This window comes from Mastacembelus armatus, chromosome 1, assembly GCF_900324485.2.
Source record: "Mastacembelus armatus chromosome 1, fMasArm1.2, whole genome shotgun sequence".
NCBI lineage: Eukaryota > Metazoa > Chordata > Actinopteri > Synbranchiformes > Mastacembelidae > Mastacembelus > Mastacembelus armatus.
Window position 1 is genome coordinate 7,240,932 of NC_046633.1, and position 25,619 is coordinate 7,266,550.

At 38.4% G+C, this 25,619-nt stretch overlaps 3 protein-coding genes across 7 annotated transcripts; 2 read left to right on the forward strand and 1 right to left on the reverse strand.

Annotated features, from left to right (window-relative positions):
• Positions 1-617: 617 nt before the first annotated feature.
• On the forward strand, positions 618-5,944 carry ucp1 (uncoupling protein 1). Of its 4 annotated transcripts, none has more exons than XM_026302650.2 (7): positions 2,377-2,529; positions 2,738-2,874; positions 3,661-3,859; positions 4,405-4,602; positions 4,711-4,812; positions 5,129-5,309; positions 5,400-5,944. In XM_026302650.2, exons 2-7 carry the CDS (start codon positions 2,749-2,751, stop codon positions 5,512-5,514), a joined length of 921 nt encoding a protein of 306 aa, XP_026158435.1. In that variant the 5' UTR covers positions 2,377-2,529; positions 2,738-2,748; the 3' UTR covers positions 5,515-5,944. The 4 variants fall into 4 exon arrangements, with proteins under 4 accessions (XP_026158436.1, XP_026158435.1, XP_026158438.1 ...); XM_026302653.2 differs by lacking the exon at positions 2,377-2,529 and adding an exon at positions 3,019-3,098 and having other exon boundaries at positions 2,742-2,874; XM_026302651.2 differs by lacking the exons at positions 2,377-2,529; positions 2,738-2,874 and adding an exon at positions 618-766.
• A 49-nt stretch (positions 5,945-5,993) lies between these two features.
• Positions 5,994-12,408, reverse strand: elmod2 (ELMO/CED-12 domain containing 2). Of its 2 annotated transcripts, XM_026302655.1 has the most exons (10): positions 12,274-12,298; positions 11,690-11,718; positions 10,676-10,823; positions 10,558-10,586; positions 9,035-9,132; positions 8,778-8,907; positions 8,332-8,465; positions 7,224-7,292; positions 6,975-7,108; positions 5,994-6,856 (listed from the first exon to the last, which is right to left on the reverse strand). In XM_026302655.1, exons 3-10 carry the CDS (start codon positions 10,818-10,820, stop codon positions 6,699-6,701), a joined length of 897 nt encoding a protein of 298 aa, XP_026158440.1. In that variant the 5' UTR covers positions 10,821-10,823; positions 11,690-11,718; positions 12,274-12,298; the 3' UTR covers positions 5,994-6,698. The 2 variants fall into 2 exon arrangements, with proteins under 2 accessions (XP_026158440.1, XP_026158439.1); XM_026302654.1 differs by lacking the exon at positions 11,690-11,718 and having other exon boundaries at positions 12,274-12,408.
• Positions 12,409-14,899: 2,491 nt separating this feature from the next.
• Positions 14,900-19,718, forward strand: gprin3b (GPRIN family member 3b). Its single transcript, XM_026304130.1, has 2 exons — positions 14,900-15,216; positions 17,332-19,718. The coding sequence occupies exon 2, from the start codon at positions 17,417-17,419 to the stop codon at positions 19,616-19,618; it is 2,202 nt and encodes a 733-aa protein (XP_026159915.1). The 5' UTR covers positions 14,900-15,216; positions 17,332-17,416; the 3' UTR covers positions 19,619-19,718.
• Positions 19,719-25,619: the final 5,901 nt, after the last annotated feature.

A 25,619-nucleotide genomic window follows, 5' to 3' on the forward strand; every position in this document is an offset into this window, starting at 1 on the left:
AGATTTAACAAGTAGATGGCAGTGTTTTGACTATTTAGAGAAAGATTACAGCAATGTGAAACAGGCATCTGCTGTTGGGTACAGTCTCTCTCTCTGTCTGTATGGGGTTGTGGCTGAGGATGACCAATCACAGGTCAGTGAGATTGTTCATTAAAGGAGACTGAACACAGGTTTTCCTTTACAGACTCATGGTAACCTAGCATTAATAAACAGATTAACAGATTTGACCCCACAATAACACATCACTGCTGACTACACCACAGGTCCTGGTACTACAGTAAACTCTGCATCTTCATCTAGAATTCTCTCTGTATAGACACAACCTAAAACTCAAAAGCGATAAGCACAGCAAACATCCTAACACCACAAAACCCTCCAACAAAGTAAAGAACAGATACTACAAAATTTATGAGAAAAGTACTAAATAACAAAATATTCATCCAGGCTGAATCCAATCCCAGCTGACATTGACAGGGGTGGAGTAAACCCTGGAAAATTAAATTTGCCGTGCCCTGCCCTTAATAACAAAATCTAAATGAAAAAACTGATGGCCCAAATACAAGTTCTACAACCACTTCTTTTGTGCTGATTGTACATGTGTGTGTGTTTGTGCATACCTGTCACCCCAGTTGTAGAAAACATGGTAGGACTTAAACCGTCAGATGTTCCCCCTCCACTGGGGGTGAAGATGGCGAGTGCTGGAGCAGCAGCATGTATAGCTGACATTGTCACATTTCCTCTGGACACAGCCAAAGTCAGACTGCAGGTATCTGTGCAACTACACTGACAAAGAACAACAACAACAACAAAAAAATCATCTCTGCTATCACAACACACATTTACTGAAATGTTCTGAATGATTAATTAGATAATGAACCTCTTAAATAAAGCTAGCCTAAACTTTTTATCCAGGTTATCCAGTAGTGGTTTTAACAATGGGCTTAAAAGGCACCAGGACAAAAGATAACGAAGTTCTGCCTGTTATATATAAGGTAATAATTCGACACTTACGATGGTTTTGGCTTTTCTCTCGGTTATTTAAAACCGTTTCTTTTACTAATTGTGTTAATTATCTCAATCACAAAAAGTTTTTGTCATTTTGAATTAAAAAAAAAAAAAAAAAAAAAAAAAAAAAAAAACCTTTGCCAATTTTGACGATCAAACAATTTGACCTAAATGTTCTGGCAATACAACCTCCCTTCATGAAGATTGTAATGAAAGGTCTTATTCAATTAAATTTGTCTACATTTTTTATATCAACAAAAGTAGAACAATATTAGAAATACCTCTCAGTATAATACGATACAATTCAACAGCAACACAAATGGCAGCCAGCAGCAAACAACAACATAACATATTGGACATTATCACCTTCATTAGGGTTATAATTATTGCAGGAATATTACACTGCATTCACTTTAGCAGTCTGTAACACTGTGCATATTTAGATGTTACATTTTTTCTTTCTTTTTTGTTTATCTAAAATTGAATTTTCCTGTAATGTCAATTCAGTTTAAGAAGCTACATAGGTTGGATTTAGAACAAGGTATTATGAAATAGGCACCACAGCTGCCAAACTGCTGAGTGGCTAAAAATCGCATGATGCAAAGTTCTTATCTGCTCCAACAGTGAACTTCAATCACTAGTTCTGGTCACAACACTTCCACTGCTATTCCCTCAACCCCCCCCCCCCCCCCCAAAAAAAATGTTCACTTCCAATAACATCTGACTGTGACTGGTAACTAGACATCATAACTGAGAAACACAAAATAACTGGAGTTATATGAATACATGGGCACATACTGTATGATTTAAATCTAGTACGACAACAGTGAAAAGTCAACTTGAGGTTTGGCTACAAAGTCTACTGAACAAACTGTTACTTAGCCTATCACCTCTAAGCACTTTCTTCCTCGTCATTCACACCCCTGCACTGTCATTGGCTCAGAGCAAGAACAAGCTTCCAATGAACCCGTCTGAGAGTGTCTTATTATGACTGTTGTTAAGCTCAGACACTTGGTCTAATAGAGTAAATAATTGCATAATATGAAGTCAGTGCAGGGCAAAAGGAAAATCTGATGATATTTCCAAATTGCAGCGAAATCAAATGTGAGCATGAATATAGTACATGATTACATTTGAAGGTAATAAAATAACATTAATACTTTTCATGATCAATTTTGCCCACATTTGGAAATTTATCATAGTATGGACAAAAAAAAATTACTGACGGTACACTCAGAACTGGGAATTAAAATTGTTGTTTTTCTCAAAAACATCTGCACTGTGGGGTAAATTGAACATTGACTTTCTGACAGTCAGTGGACTTTGATTTGACCTGGGTGTATTGGAATACACAGTAACGCCTCTCTGTGGATGTCATAAAAAAAAGCCTGCCAGAAAATATATAAATACAGAGCAAAAGATGCCTCTTTCCTTTCTGTGGAGTGGGACCCCTTATGGATTAAACTCCTGCCTTGCATCAAAGAACCGAGGCTCAAAAGGAACCTTAAATTTTAGACAAGCAATGTAAGTGTAATTCACATTATCTATACTTTCTTGGCTCATGAAAGACGCAATCATTCCCTTACGCTTCACTCTAAAAGATGAGAGATTACTAAATAAGGTTAATGTATGGTGATTTTTAACAAGAGACTGCAACAATGAGTTGTGCCGATTGTGTTCATGCGTATGTGTATATGTGTGTGTGTGTGTTTGTGCATACCTGTCGCCCCAGCTGTAGAAAACATGGTAGGACTCAAACCGTCAGATATTCCCCCTCCACTGGGGGTGAAGATGGCGAGTGCTGGAGCAGCAGCATGTATAGCTGACATTGTCACATTTCCTCTGGACACAGCCAAAGTCAGACTGCAGGTATCTGTGCAACTACACTGACAAAGAACAACAACAACAAAAAAAATCATCTCTGCTATCACAACACACATTTACTGAAATGTTCTGAATGATTACTTGGATAATGAACCACTTAAATAAAGCTAGCCTAAACTTTTTATCCAGGTTATCCAGTAGTGGTTTTAACAATGGGCTTAAAAGGCACCAGGACAAAAGATAACGAAGCTCTGCCTGTTATATATAAGGTAATTTGACACTTACGATGGTTTTGGCTTTTCTCTCGGTTCATCCTCCAGAAAGCGCGTTCCCTCTTAAACACAGTCCCAGTGCCGCTGCGGCAGGTTACATGACACTGTGTAAAAACACAGCGTTTTGTTTTATGCTAAACTGAAGGACTCTCATACTTTAAAAGCCTCTAGTCTTAGGAATTTTTATTGTGAAGCTCTTTAACAAACGAGTCAAATTCTTTGATTTTGCTGCCACCGCCATGATTTTTCCAAACTGGAACCGACCAATGAGTGGTGTCAGCGAGGACTGACGTAAGCACGCAGCAATTACGCAGAAACGCGCTAAATTGATTAAAAAGAAAAAAATAGCAGTAAAAAAGTCTTAAGTCTAAAAAATGCTTCTGTTTGAATTTTAATGTTAACGCACCATCGTCTTCAATGCAAAGCATAATGTTGTTTAATGTTTCAGTGGCAGGAATTGACACTTTTGTAATGACATGCTTCACCATTTAGTCTAAAGGTCTTCTACCTTTTTTTCTGTAAAGATGGTTTTAGCCTTTAGTACAATCTGTGACCGCAGATTCAGGGTGAGAAGAAGGCGGTGCAAGGCATCCGTTACAGAGGGGTGTTTGGGACGATCAGCACCATGATCCGCACAGAGGGACCCAAGTCTTTGTATAATGGTCTGGTAGCTGGTCTGCAGAGACAACTGTGCTTCGCCTCCATCAGGATCGGCCTCTACGACAATGTCAAAAATTTCTACACAGGCGGAAAAGACAGTAAGTGGTTACAGGGCTAAATATATCACGTCTCTGGTCACAAACAAAATGACTTCGATGAAAGGAGCCAGTCTTCACAAGGCATAACAGGGAAAAAAGAGAAATCCCAGGATGAGCGACAGCGGATGAAGCCCTGCCTAACGACCGCCAGATGTGTAGCAGCTGTATGTACAGTTAAAAGCAGAATTAATACTGAGATACTATCACAATACTAAGTAAATAAAGCACACCACCTATATTAGGAAAACTTTAGATGTAACAAAAGTTTCCAATCTGAAGACGGTGACATTGTCTGATGTAATTTAAAAACACTAAGATTCTTTTTATTTTCTTGGACAGCAGGTTTTAAAGCTATTTTTGCATTGTTCCCAATGGTGGGAGAAAATGTTTACCCAAGTAAAATAATTACATATGAAAAAACATTCATATATTTTAAGTTAAAGTTCTGCATTCAGAATACATACAGTAAGTATAAGTAGCAAAATCCTATCAAAAAAAGGATAGTTACATTTTACCTGTCATTGGTCTTGTCTGTTCCTCTGCAGACCCAGGTGTACTTGTACGCATCCTAGCTGGCTGCACTACAGGTGCTATGGCAGTGTCTTTTGCACAACCCACTGACGTGGTCAAGGTTCGATTCCAAGCCCAGGTGAACCTGGATGGTGTGGCTCGTCGCTACAATGGTACCATGCAGGCTTACAAACACATCTTCCAGAATGAGGGCTTGCGTGGGCTCTGGAAAGGTGCTGTTTAGAAAACATACTTCAAAATGTGTTACTCTTTTGGAAAAAAGGCAGAGCAAGGTTTTGTAACTGATCAGAAAAGTTATTGTTCTTTTCTGACTTGTTCAGGGACACTGCCTAACATCACAAGAAATGCATTGGTCAACTGTACAGAGCTGGTTACATATGACCTGATCAAGGAGGCCATCCTTGGATATAACCTGATGTCCGGTGAGAGTGTTCATTCAGCTACATGCACACACATACAGTAGATAGCAACCCCACAAAGGCAGCTGATAGGGTAGAAATCCACACACCCTCTCACACCTTCGTCTCTAGTTGATAACACACACACTGATACAGAGCATGGCATATTTTCTTGTCAGACTACCATAAATACTGTACACTTTGACATTTATATTGCCTCATTCACAAGATTACTTATTTGCTGACATGGGTTTCAGCTAAGAACAAAGGCCTTCTAGTTATTTTCATTCATGCTCTTCAGTTGTTTTGTTCACTGTTTTCTACCTGTCACACTCCACAGACAACTTGCCGTGCCACTTTGTTTCTGCGTTTGGTGCTGGCTTTGTTACCACAGTGATTGCTTCCCCAGTGGATGTGGTGAAAACCAGGTACATGAACTCACCACCAGGTCAGTACAAAAGCGCTATCAACTGTGCCTGGACTATGTTAACCAAAGAGGGGCCAACAGCCTTCTACAAAGGGTAAGTTCTTTCTCTGTGGCCTCAGCCCACATTTGTTTAACCCTCCTTCCTCACTGCAAATGTCCAACCTGTTTTCTTGTTTTTTTGCAGATTTGTGCCCTCATTTCTGAGGTTGGGATCATGGAACATTGTGATGTTTGTCTCATTTGAGCAAATCAAGAGGGCCATGATGGTCACCAAGAAGAGGGTTGAGGTCCCAAATTGAGATTCCTGTTTCAAAATTTGACTGTAATACCTGAAACAGAACTTGGTTGAATTACTGAAAAAACATTGTTTTATTCAATTTTCTTGTTCTGTGGTGACAAAGAAGACAATCCTTTTTTGAAAAAGGAGTATTACAGTGTTCCTTTAAGTTAACTGTATAAAACTACACTCATCTCTCTTTATATTTATATTAAGTCGTAATGAGCCCCCTTTGAAACATAATGGGAGTTAATAGCTCATCACAATGTAGTAAAACCTTTTTTGGGAAGTTGAGTTTGCACTTTAAGATGTGTAAATCTAAATCTGCCACTTATACATTTCAGGCAGCTTAAACTAATGCAAATTTATATTAAAAATAATTCTGATGCCCATAATGAAATGTAAAACATGTATATGTAAATCCAAAATATATCTTACTTGTTTTAGAGACATTGTGTTTGATTCTTTAACTTGCCCTTGGATACATTGACATAAAGCACATTTCAAAATAACAAAATGTTTATTTACTTTGAGCCAGATGTGTTAATAACTTCCTCAAAAGCAAATCACAACATAAAAATATAAGGCAATGAAAATACAATATCAGTTTTGACAAATTTATGAAAATGAAGGATAGCAACCATTGTAAGTTCCACATAACCTATATTACATAATACACATGGCATTAATGGTGTCAGTGGGGACATGTTTAGTCATGCACAACTTTTATGATGAGAACATCAAATGGAATTCATTCCTTACATTAAGTCATAGTTTACAGATATAAATATCAAATTCCTGAGAAGGACAATTGTGAGAACGAATACAAAAACAGTTAATATAAGGTAAATAATCACCATTTATCAATAACTGTCTATTAACTGCAGTCTTTTCTGTTTATTTGCTTGTTTACTGAAAGTGCTTAAAACATCACACAACAGTCCCATCATAAGTGCAGTCTCTGCAGCAGCTCTCGCTTCCCCTTTATGGCAGACAATATACCACTGAAATGGTCATTTTGAGGTATAGGGTGTAAGATTTGTGCTGTATTTGGATGAACTAAACATGACTAATCACAAAAGCAAATATAGGAGGATTTATTTGTTCAAAAGTTATTCTCAAGAGTTATTTTCTCTTATCAAACATCATCACTGGCTATAGAGAGAGCAGGGGGCATGTTAAAACTCTAAAGAGCCTTAATTTACATTAGTTTTGTGAATGGACTGTTAATGTGAGAGACACACCAGGATCCTGTAGATGTGTCTTGACTATGCTGTGAAATTTCTCTCTGTATTGATTAAACTGCATGATGCTTTCAGGTTCTTCGGCCAACCAGAATTTATCAAATTCATATGCCAGGTAACCTAGAGAAAGAAATGTGTGATTTTCTTTTTTCACTGTCTAACTGGAAAATTATGCTTTGTATTTGGGAGATATAAAGAATGAGATGTTGACGAGAAGAATGACATTACATCTACTCACAGTATAGCTGATGAAAGTGCCGTAGTTCAGGTGTGCCAAGTACTGTGTTGTAGAAATGAGGCTTCAAAGCGCCGCTCTTCAGGAGGCTGTATGCCATTTCTGTCAAGTTGATTCCAACTATGGCATATGAGTACCTAAAATATGTAAAATTAAAAAATAAAGTACATGCCAACCACAAAAGTACAAAGGTACAAAGATGCCATAATTTTATAAAGATCATCTCCTGACTCATGCATGAATTTCACATACCCTAGTTTAGGGTGGTTTGCATGAGACAACACCTGACGAGCCTCTTCTGTGTAGTTTTCACTGAAAAACCTGTAGCAGAACAAAGATATTTTAATATATTCATTGTTTACTGTGAAAGCAGTTGTATACTTTGCCAGTATACTAATCCAGAGAGATTTTGTGCACCATTCGCTAGTAAATACTTAAAGTGAGAATTCCACTGATTTGACAAAGCAAAGTCAAGTTTACAGGTCTTGGAGAATTAGTAAAACCCTTTGAGGGTCCAGAAGGAGCAAAGTCTGGTGAACTGCCAAATACAATTTTCTGTTAAAAATCTGAAACATCTGGGGTTACAGATTTAGGATGTTACTCTACCAGACCGTAAAGCCAGCTTCTTGTCTCTGCTTGAGGCTAGCAGTTCGAGGCTACATAAGCCACTACATAAAACATCATAATCTCCGACCAAAATGACAGCACTCAAGCACCATTGTTGTTAAGTGCCAGGTTTTCACAAGGAAGAAGGATGGATGGTATAAACTCCTTCTTTTGTTTCATGACTCCAACATTTATTGGAATCCAATACTAAATTTTAAAGTACTGTTGGTTATGATGAATATTTTATTAAAACTAATGTTTTGTGGAAAAAAAATCATAATTGTGATTATTTAAGACTCTCAAGTCACTCATTTTAGAAACATATTGCATTTATTGAACTTTCCAAGTTGAGACTGAATTTTTGGGCTCCTACTGATGCACATCTAGGAAACAATACAAAATAATATAAATATATTTAAAACGATTATTTACCATGCCAGGTGAGACAGGCCAGAAAAAGCCTTCATCTTACACATTTACAGAAAAATACATACATACAAATACATACATGTTCACACTACTACTAATTTAATAACTATCACTGAAAAATAATTATGTAAGTTAGACTTTGCTGTGTTACACTGCTATAATGTGAAAGTAATTTAAGCAAAACTCAATTTCCATGATAGATTATTATGTTGTTCCTGCTGTTTCAGATTCAAAGATATTATGACCAAGGAGTGCAAATGCTTTTTTTTTTTTTTGTTTAATGGACAGTATTAATATGAATTTATTCTCATTTTTATTCACTCACACAAGGTTGATTAGGCCCAGCATCCCCATTCCTCTGAAGTCAGTCTTTGGGTCATCTCCTTGGAAACCAATATCTCCCCACTGTTTGGTTATTCTTGATTCCAGTTTGACTGTTGGCATCAACAGGTCCCAGAGCTGTGGGTAATTTTAGAATTACACATTGTAACTCCCATAGTTACATGTCAATGCAATCGTGTGATCACAACATTTTAGATGGGTGTACCTAACAAACGACCAAGTGTACATTAACATGGGATGTTCGTTCGTGATATCAAGTCCATAAAACATCTGTGTCTGTCCACCAAGGTAGCCACCACTTCATTCAGTATTAGAGGCAAACAATAAAAAACTAAATCAAAATGCCACCAAGGTGACATTTACATATACATAAAGCAATCGCTTATTTTTTTCTAATGTATGGCTGCAGAAACAGTAACACACACACACCTTCAAAAGCATGGCTTCATGCTCTGGGTTCTCTGATGTGAAGACTTCCTTTCTCACATCTTCCACAGATATAAACAGACTACTGTATCCTGTTATCTGTAACAGACAGATGTGTAGGCTCTCCTTGAACCTAGAAAAGCAGGGAGATTAAACCAATAATTAATCACTGTAAGTCAAATTCATACTTCACCGCATATGATGTAAATGAAAGAAGTGCAGGTGACAAAATCTACATGGCAGATAAGAAGTAACCTCACAGGGGATCTTTCTCAGGTTTGACATTCTTCTCTTTCATAATTTGATCCACACATTGTTCTAAGTTGTTCTTGCTGGTTTCCAATGCTCCCCTTAAAACCTACAAAGGAACAGAAGACCGCAAGGAGGTAGTCAGAGTAAAATAAAGACATGCTTATCCACCAGACAGAAAACTGGCACAGCAGCTGCTATATGATCTCTGATGTGTCACATAGTGAAAATGTGTTTCTCAAAGTCAACCTCAGAAACAATAAAAAAGATGACCAAGCACTTCTGTTTACAGATAGAACTGGATTGGTGAGCAGAAAATGCTTGCTTAGCTATAATCAACAATAACAAGTAGTCTAGCCAACTCAGCTATACAGTACTTGGCAAGTGCAGTGACAGATAAAAATTGATAGGATATGAGTTTATTAGTGTTCACATATATGACTTCCTAAAAGATAATGTGACCTTACGTTGTCCTTTATAGTAGAGTAAGAGTTTATCAGGTATCCATCCCCCACCTGTTTCACTTACTGTCCAGATCTACAAAAAGGGACCATATCAACCCAAAACTGGCACCTTGATACTGACTTGTCACCACTTAAAGCTACACATGGTTGCTCACTCCAAATTTCTGAAGTTTTATGATCTTAACTTTGGTATGGGCCTTAGGTCCACCCAACAAAGACCACCAACCTTCTGACAGCCCTGACTGGTAACACATCCTTCTACAGCAGCAGTCATATGAAGATAAGAAAAGCTCCTAGTGTGTCTTCTCAAACTCATTTTTTTAATATATTGCCATATTTCTACTAAATATGATAATGTTTCCTGTTTGAGAGGTGAGGTGTGGGGTTATGTTGGAATGTCTATTAACTACTTTTCTTTCTTTCTTTATGAAGCTAGTACATAGTCATATTCTTGCATTAAAAATGCAAAAAGAATTGCATTTTCATAAGAAAATGTTCTTACCTTGTTCTTAGATGACCGAAGAAATTAAGAAATGGTTCAGGATTTTTCAAGTTGGTGTTAAAAAATACTGAGGTACCTTTATGCAACTGAAAACAGGTCATTTTTTCTCCTACTCTCCCCATTGACACTGAATGTTTAACAGAACATCACTACACTGATTGTATAAGGCTTGAAAGCAGCTTCTGTTGTTCCACCAAGCTAAGTAGATTGTACCCCTCTACCACAACTGGATGTTTTAACACCAATTTGAAAAATCCCAAACGATTGCTTTAAGATTTTCATTTTAAATTGAGGTATGGATTAACAATCATTATTAAGAGATCGCTGTAATTTTTATTGCTTGTATTGATGATCAGCACCTTAACGCTAAAGTGATTCTGATTTTTGTCATCTCATATAAATTTGAACATGAAATATAAAATACAAAGCTGTTAAAGTTAGTTTAAACCAAAACTACTGAAGCTGTCTGTGATTTTGCAAGATTAACTCTGTATAAGAAACAAAAATTTCCATATAAACTAAAAAAACTACCAGAAACCAACAGATAACAATGATAACATGTTCTTACCTTGTTCTTAGATGACCGAAGAGAGTATTCTACGGTAACACAAAAAAGCACATCAACATAATAGGGAAAATATGTAATAAGGTACAAAAGCAGATCATGTTTTTCTGCTTTTATTCACCTGCTTTTGTTGTTGTTGTAGCACAAGCCTTGTGTCCAGAGCATATTCTCTGCAGCTCACATTTCCCTGTCACATGTCGGATGAGCCACTTCAGCCAGTATCTCAGGAAGGACGTGTAAACATACTGCCACATATACCCCAACATTTTCTAGAACACACACCAAAAAACAGACATCCATCACTTGAAGTCTAATCAGCAATATAATAAATATTGCTAACATTTGTCTAATAAGCAACTTTGTTAACAGGTCTGAAATGGGTGGTTGACTCAGATCACCGTTAAAGATGGATGGTCCTCTATCAGGTGATATGTGACACCCTTTCAAGTTTTATTCCATGGTACAAGAAATGTCCTGGCAAGCCATGGATCATCAAGCTACTTAGCAGTATAAAGTTAGTTATTTTTTCAAAGCCTGTGAATACTTTGTATAAGGCTTACATACAGTTTGAAAAACCATGTACAGAACCAGTACAAATGACAGTGGTGGAGAACGTAGTTTGTTGCCAAATGTAAAAACAATCAAATTTCAAAATTCAAACCGACTACAACAACCAAACATACTATTGACTTAATCAATGTGAAAAAATTCACTTAAGTTTTAAATATAAACATTACTATGTACTGTATTATAATATTAGTACAATGTATTGAGGCATCGTACACTCAGTGGACACTATCAATAAAAAGAAAAATCTACCATTTCAAAGTTACAGTTTTACAAACTTTGTAATTTTAAATTAACATTTATGTAAAGGTGTATTTTCTATTAAATGTTTATTACTGAGGTCACAGTTGATGGTCTGGGTGGTGGGTTGTCTGGTGGTGGTGTGGGTGGGGGCAAAATATTGTAAACACCACTGAAATTAATACAATACCACGAATAACAACGACCTCAAACTAAACAAATAACTTTAATAACACTCTTCTGACCGTGTCAAAAACCCAAGACCTTATAGGCATCAAAATATAGACTTCATAGCAGAAAAGGTTGGAAAAGGAAAAGGTTATACTACTTTTTGCAGTCAGGTGGCCTTTGAATGACCTGTGGATGAAGAGATATGTGACTGTGTCTGTCTGAGTGTCACAACGACCATGGCAGAGAAATATTAAAACCAGAATAATTCATTCTTTAAGTGTGAGACGCTCAGCTGATAATGGTTCGCCAATTAAAACAGAAAAACATAAGACAGGACCTGCTAATGTGCTGGGAATCTAGCAAACATTCAAACTGCTACAATAGCACTGTAACGTTACTAGCTAACATGAAGCTAATGCTAACTTAATGCAAACGTGGCCATTCAGTTTACAAAGGCCTGGCGACTTTAGTTATGCTTTACCTTATTAATACTAGTAAACCTCTAGAAAATTATCTGATTTAAATAAGCCAACTGGGCCGACTGGTCACAAAACTTAGAGAGGACAGTCGCCTGGTTCAGACAACAGGTTCATTTTAACGTTACTGTACGTTAGCTGTTAGCTAGCTAGCTACATTACAAACTCAGGTTCACGCTAAGTAATGATGTGGTCGGTAATATTTGGCAAGAAGCTGATGTTAATCGTACCGTGCTACCGCAGAGACAAAATATAGCTCACTAACCTGTCTTCAATTCAGCCGCGTGTTAGTTAGCAACGCTTCACTTGACAACAGTCTGACTCTGATGCGTTCGCGGTCACACAACACAGTAAAGCCCACACTAGCCACAAAAAAAAAAAAAATACACGCACTTACAAAATAATAATTTTTGGATGACATACTTGCTTACATTTGACAATTACCCCTTTTCAAAGTTGTTGAAGGGCACGGCCTTCATCCTTTCTATCACAAAGCGTTGTCATACTTTGAGAAACGTGCGGTGATTTTGCGAGGCTGAATGATACGACGTCTTTGAACACAGCACACGTCAGCCATTCTGCAGCGCCCTCTATTGTGCAAACCGTAGTGCCACCGGATACCTTGTAAATGTAGTCTTTTAAAGAAATATGTATAGGTTCTAGTTAAAATGTAGTCATATTCTCAGTTGAGTTTTGCCAGTTAGCAAAAAAAGAAGATTATTTGGTCTATTCTTCGTTTAAGCTTCATTTTCTTCCTACATTTTACATATATATTTACATATTTGCATCTCAAACACAAATAGGCAGTGGTCTAAGGACAATGTTGCTTTCATATAAGCTTAAATAAAATAAAATAAAATAAAACTAACAACATAGGGTTGTATTCCCACAGTATTTTAAAACTATATTGCTAAACTAAGTTTGGATTAGTGGAGTGTTAACTTACTGATGCATTATGACCCTGAGTCCCCATTAAAGACAAACCAAAACTGACAGTATATTTGTTGAAAATGATCATAGCCTGTAGTTAATTACAGCTAATTGATCCTAGAGTAAAAAAGCATTTGCAATTTCCAAGTTAACCACAAGATGATGCCAGATCCTAAATATGTCTGTCTGCATTGATTTCAGTTTATCAAATCTATTTAGTAACACAATCAGATTCTATTAGTATTATTATACAATAACTCTCCATTATTGCATAGTTATTGTTAAATAACATTTTACATTTTCTTTGTCATGACATTATGGTGACAACAGAGCACATATGGTTGTTATTATGTGATATTTATTCTCAAGAACTGAGTCATTTTTTTCCCAAACTGTCTACTGGCCCTCACCCTCAGGCAGAAATCTGGCATGTCAGTGGTGCATGAAGTCTATCCTGAGTTGCTAGTGCACTTAGCTGTAATTAAGTCGCAGCCTACCTTCTCACCTAACAAGTCCCTCTGGGGACAGGAGGTCTTTCCAGATACTCCAATCCAAAAGGACTTCCTTCTCAGACCATGGCTATATTAGAAGACTCAATGCCCCAAGGGACCCACTTATGTTTTATTAACGGCCTGGGAGATAATTTTAGGATGAGCTAGGAAGCAGACTCAGTTACAACAGCCAATGTTGTACAAACAGCATGTGACACAATCTTCATCTGACAAACAACATGGATTTAGTCTTTTGAAACATTAGTTCTATATGTTTTATGATGAGGACTGACCGGCAAACATATAAACAACTGGGTAAATCCGCATTTCAGTGTTCTTTTCTGATGCATATGCTTTGATAGAGAGCGATGGCTTGAAAAATTAGAGATGTTATAATTGTTTGTAATTGTAAATCCCAATCCAAAAACTTCCATCCTTTATTGAAATTTTGATTCTTTGGCCACATTATCCAGGACTTTTTGATTTTATGACTTCTTAAACAAAAAGGGCTTATTTTATAGACCCATTGTCATAACCCCTACCTCCAGGAGCTGGAAAACAAACTGGGTGACTCTTTCCTCTGAGATTCACCCTGAGATTGTTTTCATTTGAATAATTTTTGGATGCCCAGTGTTGAAGCGAAGTTACTGGTATTTCATGAATAAAGGATGAGAGAAAGGTCAGAAATATAAACAAATTTCTCTATAGTGTTAACTATAGTGTTTGACTGTTGTTTTATATTGTCTTCATCATCCTGTGATTTTACTTGTGCCCCCTGGGGTATCTCTTGACCTCAAGTCAACAGTCTAGACATGCCATTGTCAACCTCTAAATTAATACACAAAAAGAAAATGCAGACTTTATAGGCAGGAAATGAATGTTTCTAGTAAGTTATCTGTGGTATTTGTACTATATGTTTTGCATATCTTGGTTTGTCATTGTAACCTTTTTGTACACATAACTCTTCTGTCACAGTTATTTTCCTGAGTCCTTGTATCATATCAAATGAAAGTCAGCTACACTGAAATAGCTGCATGTTTGGGTGAGCCAGACACTTCAGAACACCAGCCTGCTGTAAACATCCTGATTATAAAAGGTCATTTATTCAGCAGACCTTTAACAAAAACACATATGAATCCTTCAGCATTTGGAAAATTCAGATTCATATCTAATCCTATTTGGAAATATAACCTAATATACCTTGATGCATTCCTCTCAACCTACACCACATATGGCACAGACTGTGCAGTCATAAATCACGTAAACTATTTATGGGAAATATTATAGATTGCTTAGTAAACAAAGGTTAGTGCAAGGATTTTAAAGTAATCAGTTTTCCAGTGCAAGCGACCCTCCTATGGATGCCTGCGGCTGATACAGCACCGTCTCCATTCTCTCCCCTATTTATCTGGTTTACTCTGCTGCACCACGCTGCTTGCGCTGCCTGGACCCAGTTCTGTCTGGGATAGCGCACACCATGAGAGGTCCATTTTGTGAAAGGTTCACTTTTTCTAAGCATGAGGAAACGTGAACAATGACCTCAGAGAAATGATCCATCGATCAGACAGTGGTGACTCATTGCGCACGGTCAGTCAGTCCCGGTGCTTGAATTTGTTTTGCGCTTTGCTGTGGAGGATCAATACCATCTAAGACCCATATTCCGGAGGAAGGCGTGGCTTGGTGCCACAGACACGGCGTTGATATTCCATATTCATTTCTAGGGGTTTAGCGTCATCTCACTGACACGGACAACACACCACAAAACGGGACATAAACCGCCTCTAAAGGTAAGCCTCCCTCCTCTTTTCATTAGATTGTTTTCTTTCATGACAGATGTTGAATTTCTTCCGCAAGGTCAAATCAAATCAGTAAATATCAGTGGCCTCTGAGATACTGGGGTGGAACAGGAATACAAATGTACAGGAGGATACATGACAGAGATATTAATTTGGCTCCAATAGCTTGTGTGAATTACTTTAATCTATGCTGCCGTTTTCCTTAAATTCTGCATTCACTCTTTTTGTCATTTAAAAACTACTGGCAGGGGGGGAAAATGCCCAGATGCCAGAGCGTTTTAATTGCTGAATATCTAATTACAGTCGGGACCTGCTTTCCATAAATATTTGCACTTTGACAACAAACAGGCAGATGTACAGTGGGCGAGCACACACGTATGGGCTACACCTGCACATGACCCCAGACAGCAGCCTACTATTGTTTCCAGTCACATTCAAAAATACTGCTTGTAGGCAAACAGGTAGATTAAGATCTAAAGTTTTCTTTTTCTAATTATTTTGAGTATTTCAAATATCAGTGTGACCTGATCAACAAAATATACTATGCTCCTCCCATAGAGAAGAGACTCCTGATGATACAGGAGAAAACCTCAAAAGGCCAGGCCAAGTTTAACATCGTCTTTACTAAAGAGCACATTATACTGCATGGATTATCTTCAGTAATGTCACTGAAATTGTATTGAAAAATAGAAGGTTTTGTGCGCCAGAGAAGTATGAACTGATGTCTCTTCTTTCTATTTCTATGTGACCTATAGGTTGTTATATTTTACAAAAGCCCTGATCTTAGAGTAATTTATTTGTGACTCCAAAGGATTGAGATATTTCAGACACTTGCTGGCACATCACTTGTAGAACCGGCCCAGATGCTTTTACACATTTAGGAGACAGACTGAGGCGGAATCATACATCAAGCCTGGGATGAAGAGATTACTGAGACCTTAGGTCAGTGCTTGGTTTTTAGACAAGATAGATTAAAAGACAAAAGAGGATCTAAAGACAGGATTTTTTTTTTTTTAAATGAAATTGTGATTGATACTGCGACGGCTCAAATAAATTCGCTGAAACGTTTTATATTGAATTCTCATAGAAATTTTTAATTAAGAACTGGTGTTTATGTAATAATGTCTTCAACTGCTTGGTTTGCCATGCAGAACACAGTATCTCACAGTAGCTTACACACACACAAAAAAAAAAAAACACAGTTTAGCTTCTCTGTGAGCATCAATTGAAGGATTCATCAGATAACTAACACTTGATATCTGTCCATACAGACTACTAACACATACACTGTTATACTGTCAAACAAACCTTTGACATTTTGGAAGCAGACCAAACTAGTGGGTCACATGAAACACCACTAAAAGTGGAACATCCACAAAATTTAATTACAAATATATTTGATCTGTAAGCATTTTCAGCCTACTTATGTCTTAAGTCTTATTTCTGCACTTTGTTTCAGTCTGACACAACGTTTCTGCATGCTCTTTAAAGATTATCATTATCCTCATTATTCTTATTTTTTTCTTGTTCATACACTTGGACCATGTAGTTGAAAATATATTTAAATTCTCCGATAGAGGTTCACAAAACATCTAAATCGAATGATATGTTTTCTCAGACGTATCTGAATTCTGCTTTAAATATTTAAATGATTTCTGTAGCCTTTTCTCACAGGCAAGTTTCAAAGAGCATTGCAGATGCAGACAGATGGAAAAAACAATCAGAATACAAAGCAACATAGCATGTTGAAAAGACAGCTGCATATACTCAACATTACCTTAATGTACACAATGCTGTCATTAAATTGATATCTAAACTTAAAATTACATCTATCTTGATTCACAGCAGAGATTAAATTAGGCAACTATGGGTCATTGATTGTGCTTGGCCTTTTAATGAAAACAGTTACAGTTACTAAAATGCATATTGATGGCTGTCCAAATAAAGTACATGACATGACAGATGTAACTTTCAAAATAATCATCAAGGAAGAAAAAACAAGGAGAGTCTGGTCTGATTATTTTTTGTCTTAGTTATGTAAATGTAGTGAAAGGAAAGCTTAATCATGAAAAACAAACTCAATCTATTTCTATTTTCCTCCTTTAGAAACGTGCGCAAAGTGACTGGTAGTGTATTCTGTTTTCATCTGTGGATCCCGACAATATTTAAAGACTGAAACTGTGAATCTGGCATGGGAACTAACCCAAAAAGGACAGTGACTGTCCAGATGGTGCCTCAGCTGGCTGTGGTGGACACACTGGGTAATAAGGAGTCTAATGCCAACTGGACTAAAGAGCCCAACCTCAAACTCTCTCAGGTTTGTCCAAAACCCACCCTCACATCTCCTGACCACAAACAGGATAAGTTATCTCTGACTGCTGCTCCCACTAATACCATCCCACACACTCAAAAAACAGCTTCCCAGAGCAGTGAACCAGTTAGCAGCACCATGTCAGACAAACCAGCACCAGCCAATGGAAACCAGACAAAATCTGAGCATGGGACAGGTGGAGACCAACAAATGCCAGACCTGTCTCGAACAGGCCAAGGTGTTGGTGAGACAGGAGGTGACCAGAGAGATTCTAATGCTAATATTAAAGTATTAAGTCAGGCTGATGAAAAGGATATGTGTAAGAGCAGTTTATCGTCAGCTGTTACAGCACCAAAGGTCGACATGCAGACCAATGACTGCAGACTAAAAGGGCCAAATGCAGCAGAGGAGTGTGCAAAGCCCACATCCTCAGCCAGCACGACAGCACGAGATGACAGACATACACACACCTCTGCAAATAACAAAAATCTTAACAGTGCCTGTGAATTAAAGCAAACAGCATCAGCACTGCAACAGGATAATAAGGGCAGTTTATCAGATGCTCAAAACAAGGACACTGCTGTACCACAGGAATCTAAAGATCCTGATCATGTTCACAGTTCCTCAAAAAGCTCCGTCAGTCTGCAGGAGATTCCCAAACCCAAACAAAACATAGAAACTTCAATCCCATTTAGCTCTACTACACCGCCACCGCAGTGCAACGCAGCAGAGATCAGGTCTACAAATAAGAATTCAAGTTCAACACTTCCAGAAAAGGATTTGCAACCAGCAAAGAAACCACAAGTCTCCTCTGATAAGCATCAGCCAGCATCTTCAGAGAAAGACTCCTCTACTCTGCCCCAGGTTATAAAAATCATGGCGGCACACGGGCAGGTGGCTGAGGCAGCCAGCCAGATCGACACAGCTATTTTTGAAGGACAGCAGCAGAAAAGCAAGCTCTACAGGGAGGCTTCAACTATGACCACATTCCTGTCGTCCACCCCAATTAAGCAGTGTCACGATATGGAGGTTCAGGCGGTGGCTAGCATGTGCAGTAAGGCTGTGGCTACAAGTCCAAGCCTCCTGCCGTTTGCTGCGACTCACAGGCTAAGCGGTGGTGCAGTCCCCAGGGAGGAGGCGGAGGGCCTGGCCGTAGTCTATCAGGTGGATGGGAGTGTGGGTCTCCATCAGATGCACATGACTGATCTAGCCCCTTGTACTGATCCAAAGTCAGATCGACTCATTGTTGAGGCGGAGATGTGCCCCAACCAAAATACAGGCAAGGTTTTCCACTCAAAAACTTTGCCCCAGCAGCAAGATATAAGACTAGGGGCCAAGCCTAAAGAACCAGCATTAGCTCTATGCAACATCCAGCCAGTTTATCAAATCAATATTGAACACAAGGAACACCACAAGGAACAAGGAGAGGCAGATAACTCTCAATATAAAAGTGGAGTTCAGATATCGGCAGCAAAAACAACCGCTGATGAAGCTCCCCCTTTTAAATCAGGAGCACCCCTAGAGACAGTTTCTGCTGACAGTAACAATGCTGCTCCCTCTCAGACTGCTGTTACAGCCAAGTCCGACAAGGCCCTGCCAACAACAGCAGCAGCAAACAGCAGATCCAAGCCAGAGCCAACTAAAAATACAGCAGAAAGTTTAAAAGAAAAGAGTAAAGAAGCTGGAGGTAAAGCACTGACAAAGGGGACAAATTCTGGCACACAGAAAATAGAACCGGAGAGGAGCAGCAAAGAGGATGACCAATCAGGGAAGCAGAAAGGAAAGAGCATCCATGATGTCGTCTGGGATGAGCAAGGGATGACTTGGGAGGTCTATGGGGCTTCTGTGGACCCAGAATCTCTTGGTTTTGCAATTCAGAGCCATTTGCAGTGCAAAATCAAGGAACAAGAGCGAAAACTGATGGCCCAGACCTCTCTTCGAAAGTCAGTCTCTGGCATTGACTCACCGCGTCATGGCAGGAAGAACAAAAGGAGGCAGCAGAACATTTTTAGGTCAATGCTGCAAAATGTCAGGCGGCCCAACTGCTGCGTGCGTCCCCCTCCCTCAGCCGTCCTCGAGTAGCCCAGCACAGAGGTAACCAATATCAGACTCCTCCCTTTTCCTAGAGGTCGCAATGTTTGTCCTCCCCTTGGCACGGTTGCATTGACAAGTAAAATATTAATGGGGCAACAATACCTGTAAGTAAATATATTGGAACATTGTAGCATAAAGACTCAAATTATTTGTGATGTTGTGATCAAAGAAGGTAGGAACTATAAATATAAAATGAACAACTCAAGATGTATTTTCTAGAAATAGATATAAAGTGCAGTTTTTAAATAACAAAGGCAATAATAGTGAAACGCATGTGTATTAGTTACAGTGGCAGTTGTGTAACATTAATGACGTCTAGACCTTCACAATACATGGCACTGATCGTGGGGTAGAGATATTACTTACTGTCCAAATATTTGTGCAAATATACTAAACCACCATCTCATTACATTTGGTATATGTTTTTGAGGTGTTTTGGGACCTTATATTTATAAGATTGATGTATTTGTTTTTCATGCATATTTATTTTTAGTGAGTGATTATGTTGTGCAAAAAAAAAAAAAGGGACTGTATGCATACCTGCACTGTTTAATCGCTGTTTTTCTTTGGTTTTGTATTAAAAAGAGAAAAAAAACAAAAAAAACAAAAACTAAGTTGAGCTTTACATATTCTTTGTTGGGTGTTTGACATGTTGGCAGGGGGTTTAAGCAAGTATAGGATCACTGCTTCTGTGATTTTACTAAGACATAATGTGTTATTCTGAAGCTTGTTCCTAGACAAAATGGTTAATCCTACTGGTACTTTTCAGAAATAACAAGGGATGAAAAGAAATACAAGCCATGTATTAGAAAGACAAGCTGAATCAATACAAATACATCAATAAGTCAAGGGATAATGTGGTTGGGTCAAAGGCAGGTGCACATCAGGGGGCGTGAGAGCAGCGGGCGGCATTAGGGCTGTCCACAAGAGGTAGAAGAAAGCGACAAGCTTAATGAAACTGTTTCTGATTTCTAATGAGGGTGTAGAGTTTGTTCAGAAGGCAAAAGCTTTGCTCACTAAAGCTTTGCTTGACAGGCAGAGTAACACCCCTGCATATGAAGCGCCTAGGTGGGCCTTGTCAGCATACATCCTTTTACATCAATCCAAAAGTCAGCATTGTTTAGTTCTGTGTGAATGTGAGCTCTCAAAGTACAAGGTGGCATTGGCTAGAGAAAAATATCAAAGCACGTCTGTGAAACAGTTTTACAGATTAATAAAGGACAGAAGAGTAGTCTTGTATTGACTAGATATATCCAGCATACCTGTCAGCCCTCCTGTATTTTACCATTATATCCCGCTATCATCCCGTTGAAACATTTCTCCCGTATGTTTAATCTTCCTATAAAAAACATTTTCAACATATTACACTTGCTTGCTACATATTTGCTACATTCGCCTCCGGTAAAGCAGGTGGCAGTAAACAGAACATCAGCTGTAACATCTAATATAAATCCCAATGTTGACAGCTATGTGTATAAGGAGTGTATCTATACAGAGTGACATTCTGTTACCGACCGCGGGGATGAAGCCGATTCATTCGCCATTTTCGGCCGTTAAGGATGTCGCCATGTTGCTTTTGTGGAGCCGGAAGTACCATGTGTGGACAACAAGGCAGACGAGCTTTGAGCCAATCAGCAGCGAGCTTGTTGAACGTACACGCCCCCTGGAGAGAGCGGCTGGAACTACGATCATACAGTCTGACCTGACATTAGCCGTGAGGATTAGCCTAGCGTTAAAGCTAAATATCAATACCTGTTACTTGGTGACGGGCAGGTGAAGACTCATGGAGCTTCCTTCTAATTGTGTCGTAAAAGCTTCAAGGTTCAGTCAACAGTGACATCTGGTGGCCAACTGAACTGTTTTAATCTAATGAGTCTATACAAACAACAAGACCAGAGATCCTGCTGCAGTTTTGCAACTGTTTGTGGTGTTTGGATGAACACAGAAAAAAATGGGAAAACGAAACTGCCCGTTCTCTCGATATTCGGTTTACTAAACTCTTTTGTTCAGAAAAACGAAATATCGAAAGAACGTTTAATTTTATCAACAGAGATTTCAACTATGCACAACAGCAAGGCATCATTACTAGGATTTGTATTATATAGGAGAAGAGAAGATACCATTAGTTTCAATAGCATCACTTCCTAATGTAATCGCATACACAGATTAATATTCTTGGCAAACCGCGATTTGATGGTGATCTCTCCCTATGAATTTGACTGTACTGACTGGTGTAACACAGTATTCAGGCGACTGCTGTTATTGTCTTAACAAGCCTGTCACTTCCTGTTAATGTGAGGACAAGACAGGGGAGAGCCCTCTAATCTCAGAGTCTCTGCTGTGGAAAAGCCTGTAAAGAACATGGAAACACCTAATCTTTGTGCTGTTTTTTGATCCAGTGGGATAAGAGGACACAGCAAGTCATGCTTATCATATTTATCTGTCCCATCCTACTGTACCTGCACATTTTTGTGTATGTGTGTGTGAAGGTGTATGTGCTCCCATGGCCTCTTTACATGCATATCCTGCTACTTAGGACAGTTGTTATAGCACAATGGTGAGTGAAAGCTCTAACACTGACATAAATACTCTGTAGAGTCAGATTAAAAAACATATTCACCCTTAGATGTGTCTTTCCCTTCTCCTTCTCTCCCAGTGTAGGTTAGTTTCTCCTTTACACGCTGACTGTTATATCTGTAGGCCCAGCCACCGGACTTAAATCAGATTCGTTCACCCTAGCTTTAATTAGTGGCGTTTCAATTTTTAATAACCCTCTACTCACTTTGTCATTATGACTGGTTCCCATTCGGATGTGCAGATTAGACTGGACCACAGGCAGTGGATGGTACAAAAGGGAGATTTATTCCAATGACAAAGAACGTGGAGAAGGATTTCAAAGGCCACAGTTATCAGAGGACAGCATTCAGCTTGCTTTTAGTATTCACCTCACTGACTGTGTGCTCCATGCCTGCATTGGTTATTTCACTGAAAACATGTCTTTGGCACATAGCTGCACTTTATAATCTTAAATGGGAAAAATCCAGCAGAATCTTGCTTGAATCACATACTGAATTTAATTGAATTTGATCCAGGGCCCTTATGGCTGTCTCGTGTTCTCCTGGTGTTTCTGTCTCAGCAGTCAACTGTCAAATAATTAAAGTAAAAGCCTTGTGGTATGCTTTATTTTTTGTTGTCAAATATTGGTTCTTTCCTCAATGGTTTCTAGCTTCTCTGTCCTGTCGGTGGAATCTAGATTCAAGTGCATAGAAAATCATATTTACATACAAATACTATACAACAAAATATTTGTTTTCATCAAAACATCTTACTACCTTGATTGTGATTTCTATCAGCAAAACAATGAAATGATTTTAATGCTACTAATTTAGAAAATGTTCATCCTGTAAATGTTTGCTGTTTTCCCAACATCAGCTAAAGAATGATACAGCTTTTTCATTCTTATATTTAGTCACTCACAGCAGGTTAGAGAAAGAACACTGAGCCAAATATACACTTCAACATTAACCAAAGTGCTTTTATCTAACCATTCCTTCAGTTCAAATGAACTACGTGAGTATCTAGGGAGTATTTACTGCAGCAGGATGATGTTTTGGGGGTTGACTGAAACTAAACTAAAGTGCTCATGTTCATCATAATGAAGGAAAATGTTCCCCAGTGCATCAATGAGACTTTGTGGGACGGAGAAGGAAACTGTATCAGGCTACAGGCTGTTGTACCCTGGCACAATAGTTGGCCGGACAAATTCATTGTTTTGGTCTCGGTCTTTTTATTAGATTTATTAATATAAGAAAAATATAGAAATGATACACTTCTCTCTATTGCAAAAATGGGTAATTCTAAAAAATATCCCTTTAATGCCGTGTACATCACTTAATGTGTAGAGTCATATTTTCATTTTCTAGTTTATTGCAAAAAGGAAGATATAACACTGTGCCGTTAAACCCCTGGTGATTATATGCAGATCTTGGAACTATAACAGTAACAGTACAGCCCTGACACCTAACTTGAGAGCAAAATAATAATCTCTCAAGTGTTACCCCTTAACAAGAAAACTCCTAGCCTGTGTCAGAAGCTAAAATTAAAAACTGATAGTCCATGAGAGGAAACAGGAGCCCTCTGTTACACCCCAAGGGTCTCCCCTGACTCACACTGAGGTGTTGAAACTAATGGTGCTGGTATTTTAGGTGAGCAGACAGACTGTGAGAGAAATTGTGGTGCAATACATAACTGCAGAAAAAAAATTGTGAAGTGTTAAAATATTTATTGGATTTTGTTTATATGAGGAGAAACATGGAATGTATATGCGTTTACAAAGTTAATGCACTGCCAGATTTTATTTTACTGATAAAAACATACACTTTGCTCTAAAATAAGGTTATGAATTTGACCTGCAATCCTTTATTGATTCCTAAATCAAATTTATGAGGGGCTGTGTTTATCTGCAGTTGGATACAGGTTACTTTAAAATGCCAAACTAAGTGGATAAGATTAGATACTGTCATGCTCTGACTTAGTCCTTGTTGGATGCCAGTACAGAAGTGTTTTGTTTTTTTTTACCATTTCAAAGTGTAAACACTGCCATATGTAAAGCATCCTCAGATTTCTGGGGAGTATTCAGGACAGCAACAACATTTCTGAGCTATAATTGAACAGATAAGATGCTGTTCTGGTATTGGGATTTGAGATCTGCTTGCAGTGACCCAGTTAGCTGCATAAACATATTAGCATCTTCATATAGAAATCCATATAGAAAGCCTTGTAGATGCCATAGTACTTGGACAGAAGCCATTACAATTATCCGACCATAAAATCTAACCACTCACACATCATTTGTGTCATATTAGATACACTTTTATCATGGGGATAAGTGTTAATTACTATTTACAGATCATTTTTTGAGATTGTAGAGTGGGTAATTAGAGGTGGCTGTAGATCATAGTTTGGCCATTTAATTCTACATAATTCTGCTCTGGAGATTTGAGTGCTCACTGCTAGAAGCTTTGAACATTTTCAGTCATTTCTGGGCTGTTTATTTATTTATTTGCCTTTTCTTCTCACTAGACCGCTCTGTGCCTCTCTGTCTCTGTTTTCCCCTTCAACCTCACGTTTTCTGTCCGAGCCCCCTTTTCTCTCCATCGTTTCTCTTCTGCTCTTTGGCAATGACATCATAGTGAAGCATGAGCCAGTAGCAGTGAGGTGATTAAAGCTTTCGCCTTGGCTTCCACTCTGCAGAATGTTTTCCTTAAAACACTCTGCTCTACGCTGCTACTCATCTCTCTTATTTATGCTTGTATTGTATTAGCTAGTTAGCTGGAAGTGAGGCTCTTTCTCCTGATGGTCTCTCAGTTCCCTGTGGAATATGTGGCCTACATTTGTTTGTGGTGCGGCATTGGGCTGAAAACTATTCCAGTTTTCTGCAGTGTACCTCTACCATTTACTATGTCATCTGGTGTAGACACAAGATGACATTTTCACTATGTTGATGTCTTTCTTTTTTGCTTTCTCTCTTCTCTCTGTCTTTTACTTCAGAGTCACTCGTCAGCTGCCGACCATTCAGCTCATGAGTCCATTTAACAGAGCAGACGGGTGCAAAGCAAAACAAAGAAAAACACTGTATAAATAGAGGTCACCACCCTTTGCTTTATTAGGGACTACTTTATTATGGCTGACAGATGTGTCAGTGAGAACATCCTGAACAAACTGAACACTGATAAAGATGAAACACAGAGAGAGGTGGGGATAGAGGGATAGATGGATATGGTTGGACAGTGAAATAGAGACAGAGAGAAAGAGAAAACATTAAGGTGAAGACAAATATGCAGACACATATATATCAACATAATCAATTTAGTGGAAGTCTCTTAAACATTTTCAGTGTCCCAATGGGAGAAAAGGAGTTCAATACCTTTTGTCACAAATGAGAAAATGGAAGATAAGTACTTGCTGTATGTGCCTTTGAACAGAGATT